Source organism: Nomia melanderi, chromosome 11 (assembly GCF_051020985.1).
Source record: "Nomia melanderi isolate GNS246 chromosome 11, iyNomMela1, whole genome shotgun sequence".
In the NCBI taxonomy this organism is placed as follows: domain Eukaryota; kingdom Metazoa; phylum Arthropoda; class Insecta; order Hymenoptera; family Halictidae; genus Nomia; species Nomia melanderi.
In genome coordinates, this window is record NC_135009.1 from 13,613,798 (window position 1) to 13,637,515 (window position 23,718).

Genomic DNA, 23,718 nt, shown 5'->3' on the forward strand with positions numbered 1-23,718 from the left:
GATTCGGACGCGACGATGCGGCTCGACTACCTTACGGGGCCTACTCGAGATCGGAATCTAAGACGGGCTGGTGTTGCTCGTAGGAACACTTTGCCTTTCGTAATTCCCCACCCGACAGAGCGAATGAACGAACGAACGGGTGTACCGACGAAGGAATCGCGTACCGGTTTACCGCCAATTTTCCGATCGGCGAGGGAACCAACTTTTCCGAAGCGACACGAAGCCGCTGGACTAGCCGCGGCTGGACACCGAGAAACTCGAATGTGATGATTTTATCTAGGAAGAAATATTTTCAATTTTCTAGTATTTAATTGTTATTGAGTATTTTATTTTATTTTTACGAATTCGATATTTATTATGATCGTAGCAATAAACGGTTGCAAGTGAATAATATGTATAATAGATGACTCGTACCTTTTAACTAATTATTGACAATTAATCGGTCTTGCTGCCGATATGACAGTTATTAATCGTTTCTTGTTTATTTTTCACTTATGAAATAGGCGTACTGTGTACGGTACGCGAGAGGCGGGAAGAACGGAGAAACTACTAGATCCGGGTAGTCGCTTCCTGTAATCTCGTTGCTTAGAATTACGTACGTGAACATTCGCGATGGATCTCGTTTTTGGGATTTTTAGAAAATATTTCGACGAGTGTATTTACCGAATTGAATGTTATTCGTTCGTCAGGCGAAAAGTGTGAAAAGTAGTGCAGGTCAACGTTTCGAATTGCAAACTTAACCTGTACGACCGACGGAACCAGGAAAAACGGAACTTTCAGGATTTACTCATTGTATCATCAGCATAATTGAGTAACGCAAAATGTGAGTCACTGATATTGTTGATTGCGGTAGGAGGTGATCGGTTCAATGAAAGAAAAGAAAATTTGATATGAAAACGTGCGTATTTTGAAAAAGATTTTGAATGCAACCCTTTTGGACAACGATAACGATGAAGCGAGGAAGTCTAACGTGCTAATAAAATGATGAGTTGATCTTGATCTTTTATTGAATTGTTTATCTTACAAAATTATGGTGCTGTATTCACGTGGAAAATTACAGGACATACTCATATATTAATCAATAATTCTATTTTTATAATACTGAAAATTTCAACGCTAATACCACGTGGATTTTTCCCTGTCCCTCTCCTCGTGTCTTATTTCCCTCGCCCCTCCATTAGGTACGCTAATCCTTGCCCAACCAATCTTGTTTCCCCCACTCCTCGGCCGTTCATTTACGCCCCACCACTTTCAACTCTCCCCCACTATCAATAATGTCGATTTAATTCACGAATCAATGAGAACTGTACGTTGGATCGGTAATTGATCCCACATAATCTTGATTAACTTTTTATTTTTCATTATTCCAGGAGAATATCAATGGCTTAGTTGAAAAGTATGCCAATAGAATTCTTATGATTACACGGTTTTCTGAATGTAACTTCAATCGATTATTTCGATCTAATGGTTAAAGTCACGCCGATAGGATTATTCAGTTAATGTCACAGGAATTTTCCTGGCTCTTGCAGTTTCTGACGACAACATTCTACAACTCTAGATTCCGATCTTGGAAATATGCGGTTTTAGGTGTTACGTCACGAATTATCGATACAGAAACATGCCAGATAAAAGACATAGAATTTACCCATGGCACTTGTTCACTTCGTTTTCTTGTTAGTATCTGTATCATGATAACATTATGATTGTTGATCATACCATATGATATTGATAAATATGTATCGTGCAGGAATTACGAGTACCTTACTGTTCTTGTATAATAATTATAATGTTACAGGAATACACGGGGCATCCCAAAACCAGGGGGATACACTGTAATTTCCTTTGCACTGTATTTATATATTCATATACACTTATTACTCTTGCAGTGGTATTATAATCTGCCCGCTACTACATACATAGCTAAAAGTGAAAAGGTATTTGAATGACGTCACGGAATTTCCCTTTCAGGCTGCTGTAGCTGCAACATTCTACAGGTTCATCTTAGATGCCAATCTCGACTAGTTTATGCAACTTAAAATGATAACATATACAGTGATTTTCAGTATGTATTAATACGACGATAATAAAAAATATTTGCTACAAATGGAAAGAAAAATATTTACTTAATCAAATTTGGAGAGATTGAAATTTACTATTGCATTAAGATATTGTTTTTTACGTGGAATATTCCATTTTTATGGAAAATTAGATGGCCAATCTGTGTAATGTACGAAATAAGATTGTTGTACTTTCGAGTGGCGCATAAAAGAATGAGGAGCACGTATTACGAATTAGTTAAAATTTAATTTCTTAATTTTGTATTCACTTTATAATAATTCAATCGTTGAACAATTACAATAATTACAAAGCATGTATTACAAAATTTTTATTGTATTTTGAAATGTTTTTCATCAGTATTATTAACACCTGATCATAAATTCTTAAATACGTTAACCTTGTAAATCTTGTCTAGTAGTAGCATTCTTTTTATGTGACAAACCTTAATGGAATTCTAGTAGAAATGCATTACATGTAAATAAATTAACTCCGATAAACGGTGCACACCGTCAATGGTTTTGTACATTGATCAAATAATCTCGAGAGGAATGTCTGTGTACAATAATATCAAATAAATATATATATTTCAACACATTATTCACATTATGCAACTACTTGTATCAGAAATTTGTTGTTGTCTATGTTCAATTTTCATCCCCTTTCCATGTATATTCGTGAACAATGTGCAGTCTTCAATATTTACCTAGTGCTTATACAATTAAATATTTCAACGTATACACAACACACAAAAAAAAATTATAATTGAATTGTAATTAAAAACATCTAAATAGATACCCATATAAATACAAGAATAGTTTAGCATGTGATGTACAAAATAATATGGAAAGAATTCATGGAGTTAATTCCCAAATACAGTTAATTAGAGAATTGCTCGTAAATAATTTCACGTGCATAATTGTTAAAGAAACACATGGGACGAATTTTCGGGTTAAACGTTCTTTGTGCAATTGCGACAGTACTTTATCACAAAGTGTAAGAACAGATATATAAAAATGACGTTGATTTTCCAACTAGTAAAAAATATGTTCCAGTATGAGATTACTTTTAGAATTCTATATCGCTCTCCGGTTCGTTGTTTAATGCCCCGTTACTAGTTTTTGCATTTTTTGTTGGAGTTAACGACAAAGATCTATTATGATCCAGACCCAACGTCATTTTAAGTAGCTTCAGTACACTCTTTTTGTCCGTGCTCTCGTTTTCTGTAAATGAACGTCACATTTGATCAAGTAAATCACAAATAAAACAGACTCCAATGGTACCCACCTTCATTACGTGTAATCTGTTCTTCAAGATGCAATTTATCCTGTGCAACCTCATACATGCCTTCCTCTATAGTATCTTCGCATAATAATCTAACTATACTAACTGGTCTAAAAAGACATTCATTTTATTATTAGAGATTCATCAGAAGCATTTAATTATAGCTGCAATATTTTTATACATTGTATTCTACCGGCGTACCTCGTCTGGCCTACTCTATGGCAACGATCTTCCGCTTGCTTATCATTATATGGATTAAAATCAATATCATGAATTATAACAGTATCTGCAGTTGTTAAATTGATCCCTAAGCCTCCAGCTTTTGTAGATAATAAAAATATAAATATACTTTCATCTTCGGTATATTGATTTATTAAAAATTGTCTATCTGTTACAGGTGTACTTCCATCTAATCTGCATTTTCAAAAATAATCCAATTAAATGTTAACCCACCGTTAGATAAAAAAACAGAATGATTCAAATATGAAACAAACCTTAAATATGATTTTCCTCTAATCGTTAGATATTCTTCTAGGATGTCCAGTACCATTGTAAATTGACTGAAAATTAACACTCTATGTCCTTCTTCTTTCAGTTTTGGCAGTAACTCATCTAATACTTTTAATTTTCCAGCTTCAGGAATGAGTTCTTGTGGTAAACCTAATCCAGCTAAACTTTTGTATGTTCTTGTTAATTGATTGATCTGATAGTCAGACATGCACTGCAAATCTTCGAACACATAATCTGGATTCTTCTGTTTGTACCCATGTTCCTTTGCCAGCCTACTTGCTATTACCTAAGCAAATTACAAGTAATTAACATTCTCCAAAACACAAGTGCCTTGTTAAGTGTATATTATAAATTTACTTTTAACTTGGATTCATTGTAATAATCTCGCACTAGCAACGGATGATTGGCCAGCTTTCTCAATTGCATCATCATCCCTATACCGTTCACTTGCGAGCTTTGATCAGCTTCCGCTGAAAATTCAGCTATTAAGTTTCTGTACATTTTGTTTTGTTTTTCCGTCATTGGAACTCTTATCACGCGATCAGTTTTCTGAGGCAAATCTCGGAGAACTTCAGACTTCAAACGGCGGAGCACGAAAGGTTTCATGATTTGTTTCGCATTTTTAACTTGTTCTTGTTCGAACAACGGTTTTTCGCTGTTGTTTTTTACTGATGGTACTTTCTGTAATGTGATACATGGGTTTATGTAATTTGTGTCCTCGTAGTTACGAATATTATACTGTTCAACACTTACTGGATTTTTTGAAAACAGACTCTTTAAATCGGCTTGTTTTCCAGCAAATAACGACGGCATTACGAATATTAAAAGCGACATTAATTCCAATAAATTGTTTTGTAAGGGAGTACCAGTTAACAGAATTCGATGTTTCGCCTGCAAACATAGTATTGTAAGAATTTATGATTTAAAGAAATACGTAAATTAAAGCCCTGATAACTTAGATAGGTACATTAATTCTAACGAGATTCTCGTATCTAATAGTGCTCATATTTTTCAACATGTGAGCCTCATCAAAAACAACGTAATCAATTGGCATAACTCGGAATAGTCTCCGTTCTTCTGGTGTGCTGCTAATCAAATTATACGTGGTTAACAAAACATCAACGTCGTCTAGATCACCATTTCGCCACCCAAGTCTCATCTCTTTCCTTTCTTCTTGGGAACCATAATATTGTACAACCTTTAAGCCAGGTGACCACCTTTCCAACTCATTGTTCCAATTTTCTACAAGTTAAATGCATACATCATAAATCGGAAAACAGATATCAAGAACTTTATAACATATATTTACCCATTGTTGAGCTAGGGACAACTATTAAATGGGGCCCATCTTTTTCACCTCTGAGGCCAGCTTCCTTCAAATATGTGAGGAAGGATATCACTTGTACTGTTTTTCCTAAACCCATCTCATCTGCTAGTATACCATTCACATTCTGTGCATGCATCACAGCCAGCCAATTTAAACCAACCATTTGATATGGAGCTAATGTTAAATTTGATGATAATTCTTTTGGCTGCTTTGTGATAGCTGAAACACCTGCAGCTACAGCTTTCTCTATGTTTGAAGACAAACGAAGGCATTTCTTCATTAAAGTTTCCACTGCGTGTCTTGTGGCCAGTAATTCCTATTTCATACAAGTGACACAGGGAGTTTTGATATTAAATACTGATATTTAAGTACAGGTGTGTAATAAACTTCTATTACTTACTTGAGCTGAATTCAACAGTTCTGTATCTAAATATTTATTATTTTGGAACTTTTGAACTAAGTCCCTCCAGTTCTCAAATGGTCTTGCTTGTATAATGGCAGTTGCTTTTTTTTGAGAACACTGAGACATTAAAAGCAATTCCGATGGAAGAGAAGTCTGCATAAATTCTAAAACTGCTTTCTTATCATTGGTAAGCTCATTAGATATTTCTATATCTGAATCTTCATCGCTATAAACAACACATAAAGAAAATTTTACTTGATGGAATTCATAAAGGTTTTTATGTACATACCTATCAAATACTTTTTCTTTATTGAAACTTTCTTCATCTGAATCAATATCTACATCCTCTTCTCTATTATATTTTCTTCTCTTTTTCTTCATGCCCCTAGGAGGCTCTTTGAAGTTCCTCTTTCTCTTATTTCTGACCATTTCTTCGCCATCATCACTATTCCAATTTGTATTACCATGCACTTCCTATTCAAATGAATAATACCATTTTTATCCCTTTTCAAATGAATCAGTACATCCCCGAATAAATCTACCTTGTCTTTGCGATCCGAAGAACCTATATTTTTAGAAGGACTGCCTGCATCACTATCACTATCTTCAATTACATTCACTGCCTTACGTCGAAATTGTATATCAGATCCAACATGATTGCTATCATCATCCGCTAAACAATAATGAAGTATCTGTTTACAATCATGTTATCATGAGAATATTTACATAGCATTGCTAGTAATAATGATCTTCAAAAAAAGTAAATTAAACTAATATCCATAATAAAATTAATGGATAATATACAAAAACGTCTCTATTGTAAAGCAAATAATACTCATACAAGGTACTCTCAATAAAACAACAACAAAAGATGGACACTGTTCATAAGAAGTCAGAAATTGAAAATCGAAAATAAAGGGAATCTTACACATGTTTAATGGTTTCAGTTGTTTCTTTTGGAATCGAAATTGTCGCAAGTTACCCGAGAGGCTTAGGCTGCTTGCATCTGTTTTCGGCGAATTCGAATCCGACATCTCGTTAAACGAATGAGAGACGCTGCTGGAAACACATTTTTCTACATAAAGGTAGCTTTTAAAACACGTTTGACAGGTGCATTCGGAAAAGCTCCGGACTAGGGAGAAAGACAGACGTCCAACAGGTTAATATAGTTACCTATTTACCAATTACTTGGAATATCTTGGAATATTCGCAATTTTTAGTGATTTTACAATCGTCCGTGGTTCGTTCATTCTATGAAGCTTATTAAGGGATAAAAGAATTTGTAAGACATCTATTTTTCCAATGACATGTCGATATATTTATATTTATTTGTGAAAGAAATAAATATTTTAATCAAATATCAACCACACATTCAAAAGTAACAACAACTCCAACCATTTTGTCCTGTGAAATTCGAATATAATTTCCTTTGAAGAACATATGAAATACAACTACCATAATTTCTTCATTTAAACTTTATAGTAAACAAATTGTATTTTGTTTTTCCGCTAAAGTTCCTCGTGTTTCGTTTTACGTGTATTAAAATAAATTAAAAGGGAAAACAAAAAAAGAGCTGGTACAGTATTTTCATGTATGCGCGGTAAAAATTTGAATCGAAGATGAGAGACTCGTGCGATTCCACCCATAGGATTCCAAATTTGTTGATACATATTCGAAGTATACTTCAAAATATACTCATAACCAGTCTCCATCATGTAGGCTGCAGGTCACGTGAAATTATCCCGTCTTGTTTAGATGAAAATAAAAATTTTGTTAATGGATAATGACATTGTACAATACATTACGAGAATAAACAAAAAAGAGTATAAAATGTTGCTGTACACATTGATAGGAGGTTACATGCTAACGTCAATGATACTTTTTAAATATCCCACGTTATTGCACAAAAAGAAAAGGGTGAAATTTAATTGTCAACATATAAGTCATAGGGGAGGTACATTTAATCATCTTTTAACATCATGTTTCTGAACATAATAAATGAGTTACAGCGTATGTTTTTCGTTCAGGGGCTGGAGAAGGATATGAAAATACGATGCATGCATTTAAACGGTTAGTAAAAATGCTTATTCATTCTGTAAGAGGAAGTAATATCATTTTAAACTTTTTGTGAGCCTGTTTTTCATATTAGGGCTGTCGCGGTTGGAACACAAATGCTAGAACTAGATTGTCACCTTACAAAGGATGGACAAGTAGTCGTGTTCCATGATCAAAATCTTCTACGTAGTACAGGCACAAACAAAAATATATCAGAATTAAATTACAAAGAATTGCCACTCTTGAAGCCACATCTTCCAATTGATTTTGAACCAGGTAATTGTAAATATTTATTACAGAAACATACAATTGAATGAAATTATTTAAAAACTATAGTTTATTAGGTAAGGAATACATTGGGTCAGAAAAAGAGGAAGACAGACAGGTTCCTCTACTGAGAGAAGTTTTCGAAGCATTTCCAAATATACCAGTTAACATTGATATTAAAATTAACGATGACCAACTTATATCAAAGGTGTCTGATCTTATAAAAGAATACAATCGTGAAGAATATACTGTATGGGGAAATTTTAATGATAAAATAACACAGAAATGCTATAAAACGGTAATTAACTTGTTTTTAAAATACATCAAGGACAGTAAATAATGTTAATTCTTTTAGAATCCAAATGTGAATTTGTTGTTTTCCATGCGACGTGTAACTCTCTTGATATTATTAATGTATACAGGATTATTACCATTTGTACCTTTGAAAGAAACACATCTAGAAATATTTTTACCTTCCATTTATTTACGGTACATTGAACACTTTATGTAATACTGAATTAAGTAAAATCAATAATTTTATGTTATTCATTTATACTCGTAATTGTAGACGCACAAGAAGACCGAATTCCACATTTTCCCCTATAGGAAAATTAATGATACACACTATCAATGTATTGCTAATAAGGCCATCCTTGTTTAACCATTTAAGAGCTCGTGGAATACATGTAAGTTAATGTAATGCATAATATCAAGTGTAAATCAGTTGTTGCATATTATCAATGTAATTTTTCTAGGTATATTTTTGGGTCTTAAACAAAGATGAAGAATTTCAGAAAGCCTTTGATCTTGGTGCAACTGGAGTAATAACTGATTACCCAACGAAATTAACATTATTTTTAAAAAATCATACAATTGAAAAGAAAAATAATAATAATAGTCAATCTTTGAAGACAAATGTTAACAATTGATAAATGAGCATACTTATAATATTTGCAAAGAAATAGTTATAAAGTATTATTATTTGAAATTGATTACAACATATCTACAAAAGTCAAAATTGGAGTAACAAGTCAACCAGTAATAAAATATTTTTTATTCTGTTTGTATATATTTGTATTAATTTTCATACAGTATTCTTTCAAAAATATACATATTTATGGAGCATTTATAGAGTAATTATGTAAGTAACAATAATATTGACAGAGATAGTTAAAAATGCAAAGTGAATGGCATAAAGCAGCTTATAAATAAATACTATTATTCTATTGTTTTAATAAAACTAGTCATCACATGCTTAAAACATGTTCCTTTCTGTTATTTATACAATACTTAACAATGTCATGAAAGGTATTGACTAAAGGTACTGAAATGTCATGTGCAAACTAAAAAAATTCTATAATCAATGTTAAATTATTGTACTTTATGAAACTGTCTCAAATGTAAATTTAGGGACAGTAGAAATATTTTCTACACAGATTATATGGAGATGAAGCTTGCGCTATGTACAAATATATATACCTTTATATTTGAAATAAATTTAACATGTCTTTCAACTATGTTTTTAAATCCTATGACAGCATTATCATAATTTTTGTTATAACATTTTTTTGTATCTGTACTCATTATTATGCTCACCTTAATATTTATAAAAAAAATATAAAATGTTTGTAAATATAAATATATAAAAAAGTTATTTTACATTATTTCTATACTAGAAGAAATTCATGGTCTATTGCACTTATGATAAAATATTGTTTTAGATTCTTCAGTAGAACCATCAAAAGGTATTTGCCTATAGGTGAATACTTTTCCTTTGCAATAAGAGCAACTTTGCTTAGAAGCATGCGAGCTGTCAAAATGTTTTTTTATTTCAGTATAGTTCCCAACAAGATCCAAATTGCACATATCACAATGTATTTGAATCTGTCTGAACCTTCCATGCACAGAATCCGTAACAACTCTATCATCTTCATTGTCACCACTATTATTGGGCATTTCCTTCGATGACATTTTATTTCTATAATAAAAATTATTTTAATTATTGAACTATTGTCACATTAGATAATATTATTACACACTTTACAATTACATTAGAGAAAAAACTTGTACTACCAAAACTTTAAAAGTTAAAAAGAAAATGATACACAAAAAATGTATGCATATTGAAAAAAAAGTACTTAGGATAATTTAAAAATTACAATCGCACATTATATTTTAATACAAAAATGTAAAATGTGCTTTGTATTATTAAAAAATAAAGTGCAGTTAATTTAATTATTTGAAATTTTAGTCTATGGGTTAGAAAATTATAACCTATAATTACTTACGTACAATTCTCTGCTATCGGTGATATTGTTCTGTTGCTTTTCAATGTGCAGTCTTTCTCTGGTATCAACTAATGTGAAGTACTGTTGGCTGTTATATTTATTTCACATGTATTATCACTAATTTTTCTAAAAGGGCACAATGCATTTTACAAGCCACTATCCTCTTAATCATAGAATGAACCATACGGTATAAATAATCTTTGATTCAATTTTATCATACCTACATTTATCTAATTTCTTCCAATTCCTTACTTAATAATAACTACTGCTACAAGTAGAGGTGAAATAATTGAATGTATAGACAAAGAAAAGTTATTATATATTTTCTTACAATCAAGTTTACTTAAATCTGGAATAAAGTGTGAACATAATTATACATGCTTATATAGGCTTTATTTTGAAATGTAACCCTATCAAGGAAAATACTAAGCACTTTAAATCCTGTACTAAGTAATAAAAGCAACGTAGTCCTTCAGGGTCCCGTGATTGATTAACATCCAATAAAGAACCAGTCTTTGAAGTGGTAAATGATATGTGTTCATCCCCAATTACAATCTCTAATTCTTGACGGCCAACTCGGTCAGGTTGTGGCCATAAAGAATCATCTTCTTGCATGATTTCAGAATCCTGAATGATCCTTTTCAGTTCCTCCATTACGCACTGGTGCACGTAAGCTTCTTTTCGAATCATAGTATCATTCTTATAATTTGAATTGTTTGCATATCTCAGTTTACCGTCCGGTCTAAATTCGAATTCCAGAAACTCATGACCGAATTTCCCCTTGTGACCGACGTAGTAACGTATGTAGAAGTCAGTGGACATCGTGTATTTTCAACGTTGATAAAATTTACACGCTGAATTTAATTCAATGGTTTCTTAATGACTGACGGTCAACTGAAAAGGAATAAATATTTCTGAAACCAGATTATCGAAGCCATAAACAGTAGTTGGAGGTTATTCACATACCTTTTTCTGTGTAACTATGATTATTTTCACTTCCTTTTATAATAAAGGAGTAATACAATATTCCTTTTGAATCAGACTGACTTTTGTAAGTCAGCAAGTACAAACAGTACACAAATTTCTACAAATGCATTGATTCAGTATGTTTATCACACACGTCCATTTGTATTGGCATCAAGACACGGTTCAGTTAATTATCAACGATGCTACTTCGTTAAGGCAGTTCACAAGTAATAACGTTTTCAGTTTATCTAGTGAGGCAAATATAATACAAACTGATTGGTTTAAGCTTGAGAGATTTTATTAAGATGGCGTTACAAAACTTCTGAATCAATTTTATTAAATGTTTGAATATCAATTGAAATAGTTTCACTATCTGATTGTTAGTGTATAATTTCAATTTAAAGATATAGAACAAATATTCTAAAACAATTAAAAAAATTGTTCGGCATAGTTTTTTTGTTTTGTACTTTCTATATTTACCATTGAATATTTCAGTATGAGAGAGAACTCTCACTTCTGATGATGATTCTTGTTGGAATGGGGATGTAGAATTAAGTTTGATCTTTCAGTACATATAAGAAGAAATAATATTATATGTATTATTTTTATCTAATTCTATTTATATATTAAATACCTATTTTTCTAATTGTTAGTAATTTAACTTACATTCTGAATTGATAGGAATATCTTGGAGAACATGTTGATTGAATACGTTAAGTTAAATAAAATTAATTTTAATGTAAAAAAATGACAAAAGATTTCACTTTATTAATGTTTAAATACTACCTTTTTAAAAATTAGTGTCACGTTGAAAATCATGATTCACATTGAATCTTAATTTCGAACAAACTTCGTCGCACTTGTCGCTGATCAGCTTTCGTAAGAGGACGTTGTCCAGTGGTCATCCGGTGACACCTGAATTGTCAAGATCTGTGCCACGCAATTGTCTCGAACAAATAATTTCAATCGTAACGAATAATCAAAATTTGTAGCTGTAATTTTAGACACTGCTCACGATGAGAATTGTTCACCGTGGATTCAATGGTGGGTGACACGCGCGAATGTTGAAAAATCCACACGCAAATCAGTGAGATGTTTACAGTGTTCACGTTGATGTATGTACCAAGGTAGTAAGCTGAAGGATGAAATTATCCTTCTCGACGAGTTCACATAATTCAAACTCGTCATAGCAATTACCCAGCCAAGGATTACCGATCGACCATGAATAAAGTTCATATGGATAAAAGACTGAACCAATTGCCAACCTGGCTGTGGACTAATTCAACTACTTTACCACCAATCTACAAGATGGTATGGGAAGCAGTACGAGAAGATAAAGTCAGATCTAATGGAATGCAAACTGAGCTACTCGTTGACACCAACAAAGTATTTGCCTTGTTGCTCACTAGTCAGCTACCCACAGAAGTTCTTGGACACATATGGAACTTGGCAAATCAAAAATATGCCGGTCAGCTCACAGAGCAGGAGCTGTATATTGTTCTTGCTCTTGTCGCAGCAGCACAGGCTTCTTACACTTTCAATAGTTTGGATATATTACATCTACTTCCGTTTCCACCTACACCATACTTAAATATAGAATGTTTAATGAATCTGCAGCCAGTAACACAATTGAATTCAGCAGCTAAGTTTCAAAGCCTTAATGATAATACAGAAGTTAGTTTCATTGGCCCAGATGGAAGATATTCATCGGAAGTTAAAGGAAAAGCAAAATTTCATCAACACAGTATCATATCTTCCGATTTAAATACACAAATGACAAATAATGTACCTGGAAAAATTACTTCTTTCGATACTAAGTCTCACATGTCTTCTACCGCTGTATGGGATGCGAACAATACATTTAAAGAAACGAAACAAGCAACAAACCGTTTTCAGTTAGATTCCAAGCATTCATCTATGGCGGACTCATGCGATGAGTTCTCTGAGTTTCAAAGTGCTCCAATTCCTAACATTCCAAGCGTTCCCATTTGGGACACAAAACAAGGCTCTGCAATTGGTAGCAGACTAGCAAATCATAATTTAGGTGTTAAGAAACCTGTAGAAAAGTCAAAGAAGAACAACATAAATGCTAAATCTTTACACAGTACTGTTCACACAAAACTTTCAACTGCACCTTTACACTTAACACCTCAGAATAAAGATCAGCCTACTATGGAATGTTTAACAGAACTATTTCCTAAATGTACAATAAAAAGTCAATCTAAGACAGTAATACTTAAGGATACAGTGATAAGAAATAACGATCCGCCCAAGGACCATAGTGAAAATATTAAAGATCAGATAAGCACAGAAGTTATAAATTTGAATAGTGATAAAGATGTTTCAAGCAAAATAGAATGGTCAGAAAAGGTAACAAATTCTTTGAACATTACTCTGTTTATAATTGCACGATTTTGTTTGTTAATATTAAACAAATTTGTAGGTTCCATCAGGGAAATCAGAGTCTAATCCACAGGACCTAATGAATCTTCAGCTTATTGACGATAAATATAGTGCCTTGCGTGCATTGGTTCAGGAAACAACTGTGTCAACAGAACCAAATTCAAACGCAAGTCATAACAATCAATCGACCGACGAATTTGGAGAATTTATATCCGCAGAACAACCTGCTAATAATACTTCTGTCTCGAACACTATAGATACTGATAATTACACCGACATGCTTACAGATTTTGAATTAAAATCTAACAGTAATATAAATGCAACAGATTTTAATATCACGCCAGAAATCTCTGAATCGTTCGACAATCTTAAATTCGAGGATACTGTAGAAGAACGCTCATTAGAAATGGGTAAATAATATTCTTGCTTGTATCATTAAGTTTTCTTAATTTATGTACAAAAGAGAATGATAATAACGATGATCCATTTTAAGGGAAAGCTCTTCAAAAAGAAGATGCCATATCAATTAATAGTATAGAATTCATGAATGGTGCACCAAACACACTGACTCGATCAGGATCTGTGCCTAGTTTAGATCTTAAGTCTTTCTTACCTTCAAATGCAGAGGAAGAGCAAGTGATCGATGCTACACATCAGGTATACAGATTTTTCATCATAATTTTAAGTATAAACTCGCATGTGTAATTTATAATACATGTATTCTTGTAGTCAGAATATTGGGAATGGAAGCAATGCATGGAAAGTTGCGTACTACTATTACAAGTAGCTGCAAATATATTTACAAATATTAGCTCAGAACTCGTTTTACACGAGATACTAAATTCAGCACAGGGATATAATTTTCTTTGCAGTAAGCATCACATTGAGAATATGAAAATATTACAAGAAATTCACTTATTTTATGCGATAATTTTTTATGTTCTTTTTCAATAGACTTGGCCGAAGTTGCAGCAGTTTGTAGACGCGTTAATTTCTCATACAAGGAAATGGATATTAATATAATAGGATTTGATGAGTTGCTAATGGATATTGACCGGATTTGGGCGGAAATGGAACCGTTTTATGCAAATATACCGGTTAGTGAGAATATTATTATGTAAAACGTTTCGTATATTATAGTAATTGAGACGTTTAATATAAAAATTGACGAATAATGTTTTTCATGCCTGTGCATAAAAATTTACAGATTGTTACAGAATTACCAGCTTGGCCTTTGCATCAAGGAGAGGCAATTTGTTGTTCTCTTTGCTTAACAGTTATAACTAGTGACAGGGTAGTGTATAATGAGAATAATTATCACGTAACTTGCGCAAATTTATGGCTTAATTGCGTAAACAGTCATTTGCCGGTTATGCGGCATCCGTCTTTCTATTCTCACTCGAACATATGTTTAGGTAATAATCATATTTGATACTAATTCGCATAAAAACAAAAAGAGCTTATGTTCAGAAAATTTTAAATTACACACAGCAACTTATTACACGAAGGATTCGTAGAGAATAGGGGCAGATTAACATTAGAAAGAAATGGATTCAATGCGAATTGTACATATACTCAAAATCTGAACATTTTCAAGATCTTACAGACTAGTCTATTAAAAATATTATTGTACAGACAGTGAAAAAAGGCTAGAGGGATATATTATAATATACATATATTAATAGTCCATTTGAATAGAAAAGTCTTGGAAACGTCTTACAGAGTCCTAAGTATAGTCAGAAAAGGGTTGAACACATAAACCTGAACAAAAGTTCATATCAATCAAATCGAGTTAATATTTTCGAGAAGATCTTATTAAATTCATAGTGAATTTCGAAGCAAGATTAAAATTAAAATATTATTCTATTATATAATATTACAATAAAGTATAGTAGTGATCTTACATTTACAAGTTCAAAATTATCGTTGACTCGTATCGCGGGGTCTATATACTATTCCTCTGCTTTTCATCTCTCTTATAACACCTGCTGGCAATCGTCCCGATACTGATATTGCATATACACCCTTGCAAAATCGATCTGCAAACGAAGAATCTCAGTTGCAATAACAAGCTTTTTTGTAATTGGCAAGGGGTTTCACTGATCAACTCATTTTAGTTTAACCATGAAACAAGAAGAAAGCATTATGTATAAAAAAAAGAGATTACAACATATGTTAATACACATTAAAATAGAATCAGGTGTACGCACATGGGCATGTTCCTTGATAATTATACATATTATCATACGTATTAGTAAAAATTCTGTATAAATGTACAAATAGTATTTAACATTAAGAATCTCAAAAGCAAAGGAACTTATTCAATTGCGAATATGGATACTACATTGTTTTGTATTAGCTACATTGTTTGTATAAAAAAAATATTGGCTTTGAAATTTGTACAAAATGCTGCCTTCAAATACATACACAGACTTAATGAAAACATGATTTACTATTGTTGTCATTTGCACTGCCAAAATGAACAATTAGAAGGAAAAAAAAGAAGTTCAAAATGTTGAGAACTCGAACATTCAAAAATTTTAAATGTCAAAATAATGTAGGACAGAGGAGATAACAGATTATATTGATTTACTATAAGGCAATGTAACTGTTATAATTTTGTAAAGGTGTACAAGAATAAAGAGTAACAATATTTCTTTTGCTTAAAGTTAACTCAACGCATACAAATATAACTTTGTTGCTTACTTATTCTTTGCCACTTGCAAACCCAACTGTCCTCTGGACTCATTGCAGCAATCATACTGAAAATAATGTATAAAAGAATAGTTAAAAAAAATCCATATTTATGTCAAAAACCTATACTGCATTTTTTATTTTCTAAGTAACTTACCCATCGAAATTAGAACTTGTACAGTCAAAAACGTTGTCCTTGTTATTTTTCATTCGTAAAAATTCATCACAATTGTCGCAACCGTCAAATTCGAATTGATCGAACGTCTATAATCGAAACGTAATATACATTAAGCATTTCTATTATATGAAAATTACACTATAAAACCCATAAACATACCTTAACCAAAGAACAGACCAAACACGCTCTTAGTCCTCGTAAGTCTTTTGGAACGGTTTCCATTGATGTAATATTATATTACTAATATAAGTTTAAAATAATATATTTTACGATAAATTTGTGATTCGTAATTCCGTTTAAATTTTAAAAACAGATGGAAATACCAAACCAAAGTCAACTGACAGTATGAAAGTATGTTTACATCCCAACTTCAAGCTTCGTTCCTATTCTACAAGATGGAGTGACTTTTCAAAAAAAAAGGTTTTCAACTCCATTCTCATAAAACGATACTGAATAAATTTACATCATGAAAATACACAGTTATACTTTTGTTTATCATTCATGAATTCGAGTATTCCCAAACTGAATTAATTATTATATAAATTCTTCGTTCATGTAGTTGATGGAATTTAAAACATATAATTAAATCTTTGCTTGAAACGTAATCGATTATCGATTTCATAGAAACTCTCCATGGACTATAGTGTTTTTTTGTTACCACTATCATGATTTAAGAACCTAGCAGTTAATGATGCACTAAACGCGGGAAACATAGCGTTGTGGGTACGGGTGTTCGTTGCGCAGATGATACGACGCTGGGTTTTTGTAGAATCGGAAATTGGAAATATTCAAATATTTATTTCGTAAATATCATATTTTCGGAGTAGAAGGAGTAATTTGCTAGTTGCTCACTTAACGGCCGATTACCGTTACTAGTTTTTCTTCGTTTGATTCTTCTGACTTGCGTCTGTAACGGCCACTATCATGAAACCTGGAGGTGGTGCGAAGGTACCTGGCGCCAAAATTATTCCGGCTGAGGTTAGTAATTAAATGAGATTCTCTTCTTTGTATTATATTTATTAAATTTCTTGTGATTACTTAAAATCATTGGTTCGATATCGATCGTGCCAGTATTTCCACATCCTTAACAATCTCATTAACGTGCAGTATACACATCACGTATCAGTAGTTGGTTTTCGAGACTTTTATTTAATATTTTAAATTTTATACAATTCATTGTTTCAACATGGCTCTATCCTATTTCATACGATGTGATTTCAACATTATTTCAATTGATTTATTTCTATTTATGAAATATCCATGTAGCACTGTGTTTATGCTAATTAATGGCATTTAAAGGCTGCAAGGTATATTATGTACTTTTCTCTTTTACTAAAACAGGATAAGGTCAGAAAGTCTTTGCACGTTTTGCAGCCAGCAGCCACTGACAAAGAAAATTTAGTTGGTGGTGGGAGGATGCTTAGATCTGCTTTGTCTACAAAAGAGGCACTTAAACCGTAAGTAAAACTTGTATGCTTTTTAATAGAACATGTTATACAAATGGTTATAAAAGTAAAAGTACTTCTTGAGTATCTCACGCAATGATGGTTTTACATTTTAGTGAAGTGACAGAAAAATCAAAACACGATGCTACAAAACGTAAAAAAGTTACTCTCAAAGATAAAGCTGTCCAAACTGCAAGAGGAGATAAGATTAAAATAGAAGTTGAGGATTTAACATCTGAAGGTATTATCAGTTAAACAAACAGAAAGACAGATGTATTCTATTTTTACTTATTTTAAATATATTTCATTCTCTTTCATAACAGCTGGACCTAGTGAAAATTATTGGGAGGTCTTAGCAGAAAGGCGAAGGATAGCACTTGAAGATGCTTTAGAAGAAAATAAAGAGCTATCCGATCGTGTGGAATCACTAGAAGAAGAGAATCGCGTTTACAAGGAAATGTTGGACGAGTCCAGAGCTCTTGTTGAAGTCCTTCAGGTATTTCTAATGACTATCTCTGTTTGCAGTGTTTAATTTATCCTGAACATTCAATTGAACATAATATTTGTTCCAGGAAATGCTTGGAGAAGACAGAAATGATATAAACAATTCTTTGGAAGATAGTACTTTGTAATTTAATATTTGTGTAACAAGTGCCAATTCTGGTGCCTTATGAATTAATATATAGGAATAAGTGTCTTCATATTGGAGGCATTATAATGCTCTCGTCATGGACATGGCGTGCAGCATAGCAAAAAGTCTGAGTAAAACTTCGTTGAATGTAAAATAAAAGAGCACCTATACCTAAATTAGTTATATTTAATATCAGTGTCATTTAAATTTGTAAACGAAACGAAATCCATTTGTAATTGCATATGTATATGAAGTAGCACTATGGCCGTTACGTCGAAACGCATTTACCTCATAAAGTTTTACTTATATTATTACGTACATATATATAGACAGAATTTTAATAATGATTAATAAACAGGTTTTCTAAAATTCAATTCTACATCGATACCCTCTGCTTGACTTTAAATTTAGTGCTTATTTAATTCTTTCAGTAACCATCCAGTATACTGAATTTACCATAATCGTCTAAAGGACTTCAACAGAACTCGTTCCAGGGGAGTAACAGCATCAACGAAGAGATTGTTAATATCACGTATTTATTTCACAAATCTTTGGCATAAAACACCTTGAGTTTCATTGAAAAAATATCAACGGTAATATCGGTTTCGGCAGCAAATGACCAGTGTTTTCGTCGACACATTAGTCACAGAGCACTGCGTGTTCGAGGAAGCCGTTATCTACTGCACCATCATCGTAAACCTTAGCGGAAAGTAACAAAAGTTCGGAAGGCTGCCCAGAAGTCGTGCGTGAATAATTTATTGGACACGTTACTGAATGCTGAACACGCAAAAGCGAACGTTTACGTTATTCACTGTTCTCGCAACGGAGGGCTTCGCTTGTGAGTGTACTTTTTTCATCTTTTCTTTTGTGTTTTGTTTTTTTTCCTATTTTTTTTTATTATCTCGGTCTCGCGTCGGGGGATGTGACCGTTTCCTCTTTAATTACCAATTAAACGGATAGCAGGACCGTCTCGTGGGAGCCGGTGAACGTCGGGTTTGCACTGCGAAACGCTATCGAGGAGCGCCAAGTTTGTCAGTCCTTCTAATCCTCGTCCTTGAAGCGACGGTAGATGGACTGGACGTAGGTGAAGACGCACTTCCAGTCTGGTTTTCGCATCATCACCATGTCCTCGACGTCGAGCAGCGGCGCGATGCCGGCGAGTTCGCTGCAAGGTACATTTTAAAGGTCAGACCTTATCACAATTCGTTCTCCGATCCCCTAAAAATATCAGCGACTAAACAATGGAATGAATGATCGTACAGCTACTACAGAATTTCCGTTGTTTCAGATGCCACGGTACAACGGGTATAGATCCAAGGATCATCAGCCAAGCAAACAATGAAAAACCACTGAAAATAGTGACGAGTCGACTCCTCATCTTCAGTGCTACTTGACAAAAGTAAAGGATGATCTGTCGGGAAAGGAATTCGCCCGAGTGTCCGCGGCCTATTAAGCAAGTACCAGAAGCATCTGAATTCAACGTGTAAACAATGATTCAACGACTCGGTTTTCAGGAACTGCGCTGTGCGTACTCGGCTTTCGTAAACGCCAGTTCGAAGTTCATTCTGCGGTTCTCGGGCCGTAGAGAATAATAGTCGAACGCTTCCGGTCTGAAGTGGTGGAGCAGAGCGCAGAACGCCAGTCCGTTGTTCCAGCTTGTGGAGAAGTTGTCCAGCTGCACGTTCTGCAACGAGAGAGAGAGAGATATTGGGGATAGACGGAGAGGCACGTGGTGCGCGCTAGGCGTTTCGGGGAACGGTGTCGCAACCGCGGAACAGCAGCTGCGGATCAGTTTTACCCGGTGACACGCAATTAACCGGCGTTTCTGTAAATAACCATTTTACAACGCGGATTTACCTCGTACTCTTTGGTCTTGGAACGGCACCACGCCAGTAGCCTCTCTTTTATTTGGGCCGCGTTGTCCCTCACCGCTGGCTCGGTAAACTTGAATCGAAACTCTGTTGCCGGTGACTTTACGGGACTAAATATAGAAAGAAAAGGCACGCGTTAAGCTTCTGAAAGAACCGGCACCCCCGAGCTACGCGGATTTGCAACTAAATGCGAGCATGCGTGCGAACCCTGCTGTTTCTGTTTACTTACAAAGGGTGGAAATAAGGAATACCGTGTGCAGAAGCGTTTGTTTCATGTCGACTCGAATAAGAAAGTTTCTGTAGATCATTTCTTGTCAAATGGAATTGTAACCGTTTAACCCTTTGCGGACGAAGATTCTTTGAAATATAGAAGTCAGCAGATCGAGCTAAATTATATACTGATTGCTTAGATAATTGCAAAAGGGAAACTACGTATTAGTCTCTTGCTGTTTTAGTAATTAAATCATTTGTCTGCGACTTAGTATTGCAAATATGAAATCAAAATTCGTCTGCAAAGGGTTAACACTAAAACTACCAGACGGGTTTCTTCTTTCTGCAATTATTAAAAAGATAACAGATGAGACATTATCAGAGAAACTGATTTACCAATACGCAAACTGAATGGTAAAGTAATTAAAGTCTCAATAGATGCACTTTTGACGTTTCTACAGAGGAATTCCAAAAAGTCAATTTAACTGCTGGGTAGTTTTAGTGTTAAGTATCACGGTATTCCGGTGATGTCAATGCGTCTTTGCTTTGTGTATTCCCAGCGTGATGTTTGTCTGAACTGTTTGGACGTCGGTAGTGTGTAGTAAATTTGATACGCAATAAAACGGATTGTATAGATAAGTAGCATCGAGACCGTGATGTTCTAATGTTCTTAAATGGACGTCTACGTCTACCAAGCGAAAATAGTTCGCCGATGAGTCAGTAATCATTGAGAACAGTTGAAGAGGAAGAGTGATGCGTTATAAACAAGCGGCGATCGTAAATTGTTTTTAATTACCTCGGTGACGAAGCGGCGCTATTTTGTCTGTCGAGTTCACGAAACTTGGCAAACGGCGATAGCGGCTTCTTGCGGGCTGAAAAACGAAGACGCGATTTTAAGCAAGCAGGAGAACCGATCAGGATCGTGTAATCGTCAGCGCAAACGTTAGGGTTTTATCATTGATCACGCATTCTGTCATCGGACCAAAAGAAAAACCAAAAAGTTTGTTAATCATCGCTCTATGCCTATGTTTCGAAAGAAAAACCAACGTTTGTCAATAAATCGCTTCGAATGTGAGAATTATTAGAAGGATCTGGCAGAAAAAAGACAAAAAAAAGAAGAAAAAAAAACAGACACCTTTCGCTTCTCAACCTCGTCGCGATTCCTTGGTCCATCGAATCAATTCTTTTGTTTTTTGTTTTCGTTTTGTTCGTACGCAAATTAACCATTTTTTCTCATCTTGTTGCAAAGGACAATCGAACCAACGGGAACGGGAAGCATCCGTCGAATCGACGACGATTAATCGCAAACCGTTCCGAACCGATAAAGTTCGAAGAGAAAAGGAAACGGGATACTATTTACGATTCGATCGAGACGAACTCATCTTTCAGTTAACGCGAGCTGCAACGAGGCGATGACGAAATCGCTCCACGAGCAAAAACAGCGTGAGATAAAAGGAAAAGAAAATCATTAATGAAGAATTAAAACACGCGGAGCTTCGTTCAGCCGAAAGTAAATGAACAGAGAGAAACAGAGAGAGAGAGAGAAGAAAAGAAACCCAAGAAAAACGTTAAAAAGGCTGGTGTGCTCGTATAGATGGTCTAGGGATGGGTCGCTGGAACCATCGAAACCTCGAAACGTTTAATACGAAAAAGCTTCGAGCTTCGACAATACAAAAACTCGCATTTCTCTCGTGGAACACTCGAAACTGATAATAAACTGATAATAAAATCAGTGCTAATATAGAACAAAGAATACCCCTTGCTGTACAATGTCGAGTGAGACTCTCGATGGAGATCTCTAGACTAACTGAACAATCAATGTTCATTACCCACGAATCAAAGCAAACTGTTTCGCTATTATCAATGTGTTACCTTCAAATGAAATTTCCACTTGAAGTAAAATGTTTCTTTCAAACTGTCGATAGTAAAACATTACACGAGCTAAGTAACTAGTACGAGATTAACATATTAACAATTAAATCAACATACGTTTTCATATCGAATCATAAAATCTAAAAACGGATTCGTTTACTAAAATATTGCAACTACGAAGATTGCTACTGAAATAAACACTGGCCACGAATACGTCAAGTACACAGAATTATAATAAATAATAGATAAAGGGAATTAGATTAGATCTAAGAATAAACAAACTGTCAACATTCCCACTGCAAAATAAGATCAGTTTCGAAAGCTCCAACAGTTCCGACAGCTCGCGAAGCTTCAATCACGTGTTTCCAGAGAATTCGAAATTAACATCGGACCCATCCCTAAATGTTGCTCGAACAAAATCCTCCCCCGGCGGCCCCGTGTGCAGCGGGTACGCGTGCGTGCGAGCGATCGCACACCCACACAGCAGGCCACGCACCGGTACCCGCGTGGACACCAAAATGGCGGCGCAGTTTCTCGGCCACGCTGGATTTACAATTCGGCAAATACAGCCCCAGAGAACCACGCCAGGAGGAAAGATACCGCGCCGTGGTTATTCCGCGAATAAAGCGTTTGGAAACTTGGCTGGCCCGTGTCCCGAATGTTTACAATCTCCAAATAAATGCACGTGCGCCGGGACGCGGCTATTTTTGCGCCGATAGAGGACGAATTATATTCTCGTCGATCGAACGGTGATTTGCGATCGCCGGGGCTGCTCCTCGATGGAAACGGAGATCGACGGGAGAGAGAGGAGAAAAGACAAGCGGAAAATCGCTCCCTCCGAGGAGAGGAAACCGGGGAGACGGTTTCCGGGCTCGTTGGACGAACAGATCGCGACCTTGACCTCTGAGGTCGGACCGAGGCGTTAACACTGGAACTAATTGAATCGAGTTCGTTTGTAGAAACGATTTTGTACGTGTTCCACGAGATTTCGATGGATTTTCTGGATATTAGCGAATTCAATGGTTAACCCCTTGCCCTATTTATTTCTCAACCGAGCTATAAAAGAGTTATTGTCAATGATTTAGTAGAAACAAAGGAATCTTATACATATTCTATGTCTACGTTTGCTACAAACGTTAGAAGTTGATAGACGAGTAATAATTTATGAGAAAAATAAATACTATTAGATTTTCATCGCGAGTCTGACATGTTATAAGGCAAGGGGTTAAAGAAGTTTAGGGTAATCAAGATATTAATTA

General features: G+C 34.4%; 6 protein-coding genes and 2 long non-coding RNA genes across 10 annotated transcripts; 4 read left to right on the forward strand and 4 right to left on the reverse strand.

Moving 5' to 3' along the window:
- Nucleotides 1-45: 45 nt before the first annotated feature.
- On the forward strand, nucleotides 46-2,476 carry LOC116432230 (uncharacterized). Its single transcript, XR_004236087.2, has 3 exons — nucleotides 46-823; nucleotides 1,371-1,673; nucleotides 1,796-2,476. It is a non-coding gene; the product is annotated as an uncharacterized LOC116432230 (long non-coding RNA).
- Nucleotides 2,477-2,615: 139 nt separating this feature from the next.
- Etl1 (SWI/SNF-related, matrix-associated actin-dependent regulator of chromatin, subfamily a, containing DEAD/H box 1) lies at nucleotides 2,616-6,757 on the reverse strand. Its single transcript, XM_031988774.2, has 12 exons — nucleotides 6,508-6,757; nucleotides 6,122-6,252; nucleotides 5,869-6,053; nucleotides 5,577-5,805; nucleotides 5,159-5,492; nucleotides 4,817-5,091; nucleotides 4,603-4,740; nucleotides 4,207-4,530; nucleotides 3,834-4,135; nucleotides 3,541-3,753; nucleotides 3,343-3,449; nucleotides 2,616-3,278 (listed from the first exon to the last, which is right to left on the reverse strand). The coding sequence occupies exons 1-12, from the start codon at nucleotides 6,611-6,613 to the stop codon at nucleotides 3,124-3,126; spliced, it is 2,499 nt and encodes an 832-aa protein (XP_031844634.1). The 5' UTR covers nucleotides 6,614-6,757; the 3' UTR covers nucleotides 2,616-3,123.
- A 454-nt stretch (nucleotides 6,758-7,211) lies between these two features.
- On the forward strand, nucleotides 7,212-8,968 carry LOC116432226 (lysophospholipase D GDPD1). Its single transcript, XM_031988799.2, has 7 exons — nucleotides 7,212-7,533; nucleotides 7,607-7,649; nucleotides 7,729-7,910; nucleotides 7,979-8,199; nucleotides 8,257-8,390; nucleotides 8,470-8,587; nucleotides 8,657-8,968. Exons 1-7 carry the CDS (start codon nucleotides 7,335-7,337, stop codon nucleotides 8,828-8,830), a joined length of 1,071 nt encoding a protein of 356 aa, XP_031844659.1. The 5' UTR covers nucleotides 7,212-7,334; the 3' UTR covers nucleotides 8,831-8,968.
- A 1,225-nt stretch (nucleotides 8,969-10,193) lies between these two features.
- mago (mago, exon junction complex subunit) lies at nucleotides 10,194-11,349 on the reverse strand. The gene is made up of 2 exons (XM_031988802.2): nucleotides 11,156-11,349; nucleotides 10,194-11,083 (listed from the first exon to the last, which is right to left on the reverse strand). Exon 2 carries the CDS (start codon nucleotides 11,009-11,011, stop codon nucleotides 10,571-10,573), a length of 441 nt encoding a protein of 146 aa, XP_031844662.1. The 5' UTR covers nucleotides 11,012-11,083; nucleotides 11,156-11,349; the 3' UTR covers nucleotides 10,194-10,570.
- LOC143175087 (uncharacterized) lies at nucleotides 11,265-12,056 on the reverse strand. Its single transcript, XR_012999719.1, has 4 exons — nucleotides 11,942-12,056; nucleotides 11,822-11,842; nucleotides 11,636-11,717; nucleotides 11,265-11,403 (listed from the first exon to the last, which is right to left on the reverse strand). It is a non-coding gene; the product is annotated as an uncharacterized LOC143175087 (long non-coding RNA).
- A 320-nt stretch (nucleotides 12,057-12,376) lies between these two features.
- Nucleotides 12,377-14,990, forward strand: LOC116432220 (uncharacterized). Its single transcript, XM_031988775.2, has 6 exons — nucleotides 12,377-13,525; nucleotides 13,599-13,968; nucleotides 14,052-14,215; nucleotides 14,288-14,429; nucleotides 14,513-14,655; nucleotides 14,766-14,990. Exons 1-6 carry the CDS (start codon nucleotides 12,377-12,379, stop codon nucleotides 14,988-14,990), a joined length of 2,193 nt encoding a protein of 730 aa, XP_031844635.1.
- Nucleotides 14,991-15,170: 180 nt separating this feature from the next.
- On the reverse strand, nucleotides 15,171-16,831 carry spt4 (Transcription elongation factor subunit spt4). 2 transcript variants are annotated; one of them, XM_031988804.2, is made up of 5 exons: nucleotides 16,590-16,831; nucleotides 16,410-16,516; nucleotides 16,265-16,320; nucleotides 15,463-15,597; nucleotides 15,171-15,319 (listed from the first exon to the last, which is right to left on the reverse strand). In XM_031988804.2, the coding sequence occupies exons 1-4, from the start codon at nucleotides 16,650-16,652 to the stop codon at nucleotides 15,479-15,481; spliced, it is 345 nt and encodes a 114-aa protein (XP_031844664.1). In that variant the 5' UTR covers nucleotides 16,653-16,831; the 3' UTR covers nucleotides 15,171-15,319; nucleotides 15,463-15,478. The 2 variants fall into 2 exon arrangements, with proteins under 2 accessions (XP_031844664.1, XP_031844663.1); XM_031988803.2 differs by lacking the exon at nucleotides 15,171-15,319 and having other exon boundaries at nucleotides 15,335-15,597.
- Nucleotides 16,832-17,099: 268 nt separating this feature from the next.
- geminin (geminin DNA replication inhibitor) lies at nucleotides 17,100-18,875 on the forward strand. 2 transcript variants are annotated; one of them, XM_031988801.2, is made up of 5 exons: nucleotides 17,100-17,408; nucleotides 17,805-17,887; nucleotides 17,992-18,116; nucleotides 18,199-18,371; nucleotides 18,448-18,875. In XM_031988801.2, the coding sequence occupies exons 1-5, from the start codon at nucleotides 17,355-17,357 to the stop codon at nucleotides 18,505-18,507; spliced, it is 495 nt and encodes a 164-aa protein (XP_031844661.1). In that variant the 5' UTR covers nucleotides 17,100-17,354; the 3' UTR covers nucleotides 18,508-18,875. The 2 variants fall into 2 exon arrangements, with proteins under 2 accessions (XP_031844661.1, XP_031844660.1); XM_031988800.2 differs by having other exon boundaries at nucleotides 17,101-17,408; nucleotides 17,772-17,887.
- The last annotated feature ends 4,843 nt before the right edge of the window (nucleotides 18,876-23,718 follow it).

Bases quoted from the DNA above. Each gene is read 5' to 3' on its own strand.
- Etl1 (XM_031988774.2), bottom strand. From the start codon at position 6,613: ATGTCGGATTCGAATTCGCCGAAAACAGATGCAAGCAGCCTAAGCCTC. The intron at 5,092-5,158 runs GTAAATATATGT...TTTAACTTGTAG, and splicing joins TGTCCCTAGCTCAACAATGG to AAAATTGGAACAATGAGTTG. The intron at 3,754-3,833 runs GTTTGTTTCATA...TTGAAAATGCAG, and splicing joins AGAGGAAAATCATATTTAAG to ATTAGATGGAAGTACACCTG.
- LOC116432226 (XM_031988799.2), top strand. From the start codon at position 7,335: ATGAAAATAAAAATTTTGTTAATGGATAATGACATTGTACAATACATT. The intron at 7,911-7,978 runs GTAATTGTAAAT...ATAGTTTATTAG, and splicing joins TCCAATTGATTTTGAACCAG to GTAAGGAATACATTGGGTCA. The intron at 8,391-8,469 runs GTACATTGAACA...TCGTAATTGTAG, and splicing joins TTACCTTCCATTTATTTACG to ACGCACAAGAAGACCGAATT.
- mago (XM_031988802.2), bottom strand. From the start codon at position 11,011: ATGTCCACTGACTTCTACATACGTTACTACGTCGGTCACAAGGGGAAA.
- LOC116432220 (XM_031988775.2), top strand. From the start codon at position 12,377: ATGAATAAAGTTCATATGGATAAAAGACTGAACCAATTGCCAACCTGG. The intron at 14,430-14,512 runs GTAAGCATCACA...CTTTTTCAATAG, and splicing joins GGGATATAATTTTCTTTGCA to ACTTGGCCGAAGTTGCAGCA. The intron at 14,656-14,765 runs GTTAGTGAGAAT...AAAAATTTACAG, and splicing joins CGTTTTATGCAAATATACCG to ATTGTTACAGAATTACCAGC.
- spt4 (XM_031988804.2), bottom strand. From the start codon at position 16,652: ATGGAAACCGTTCCAAAAGACTTACGAGGACTAAGAGCGTGTTTGGTC. The intron at 16,517-16,589 runs GTATGTTTATGG...TTTCGATTATAG, and splicing joins TGGTCTGTTCTTTGGTTAAG to ACGTTCGATCAATTCGAATT. The intron at 16,321-16,409 runs GTAAGTTACTTA...CATTATTTTCAG, and splicing joins ACAAGTTCTAATTTCGATGG to TATGATTGCTGCAATGAGTC.
- geminin (XM_031988800.2), top strand. From the start codon at position 17,355: ATGAAACCTGGAGGTGGTGCGAAGGTACCTGGCGCCAAAATTATTCCG. The intron at 17,409-17,771 runs GTTAGTAATTAA...TTACTAAAACAG, and splicing joins CCAAAATTATTCCGGCTGAG to GATAAGGTCAGAAAGTCTTT. The intron at 17,888-17,991 runs GTAAGTAAAACT...TTTACATTTTAG, and splicing joins ACAAAAGAGGCACTTAAACC to TGAAGTGACAGAAAAATCAA.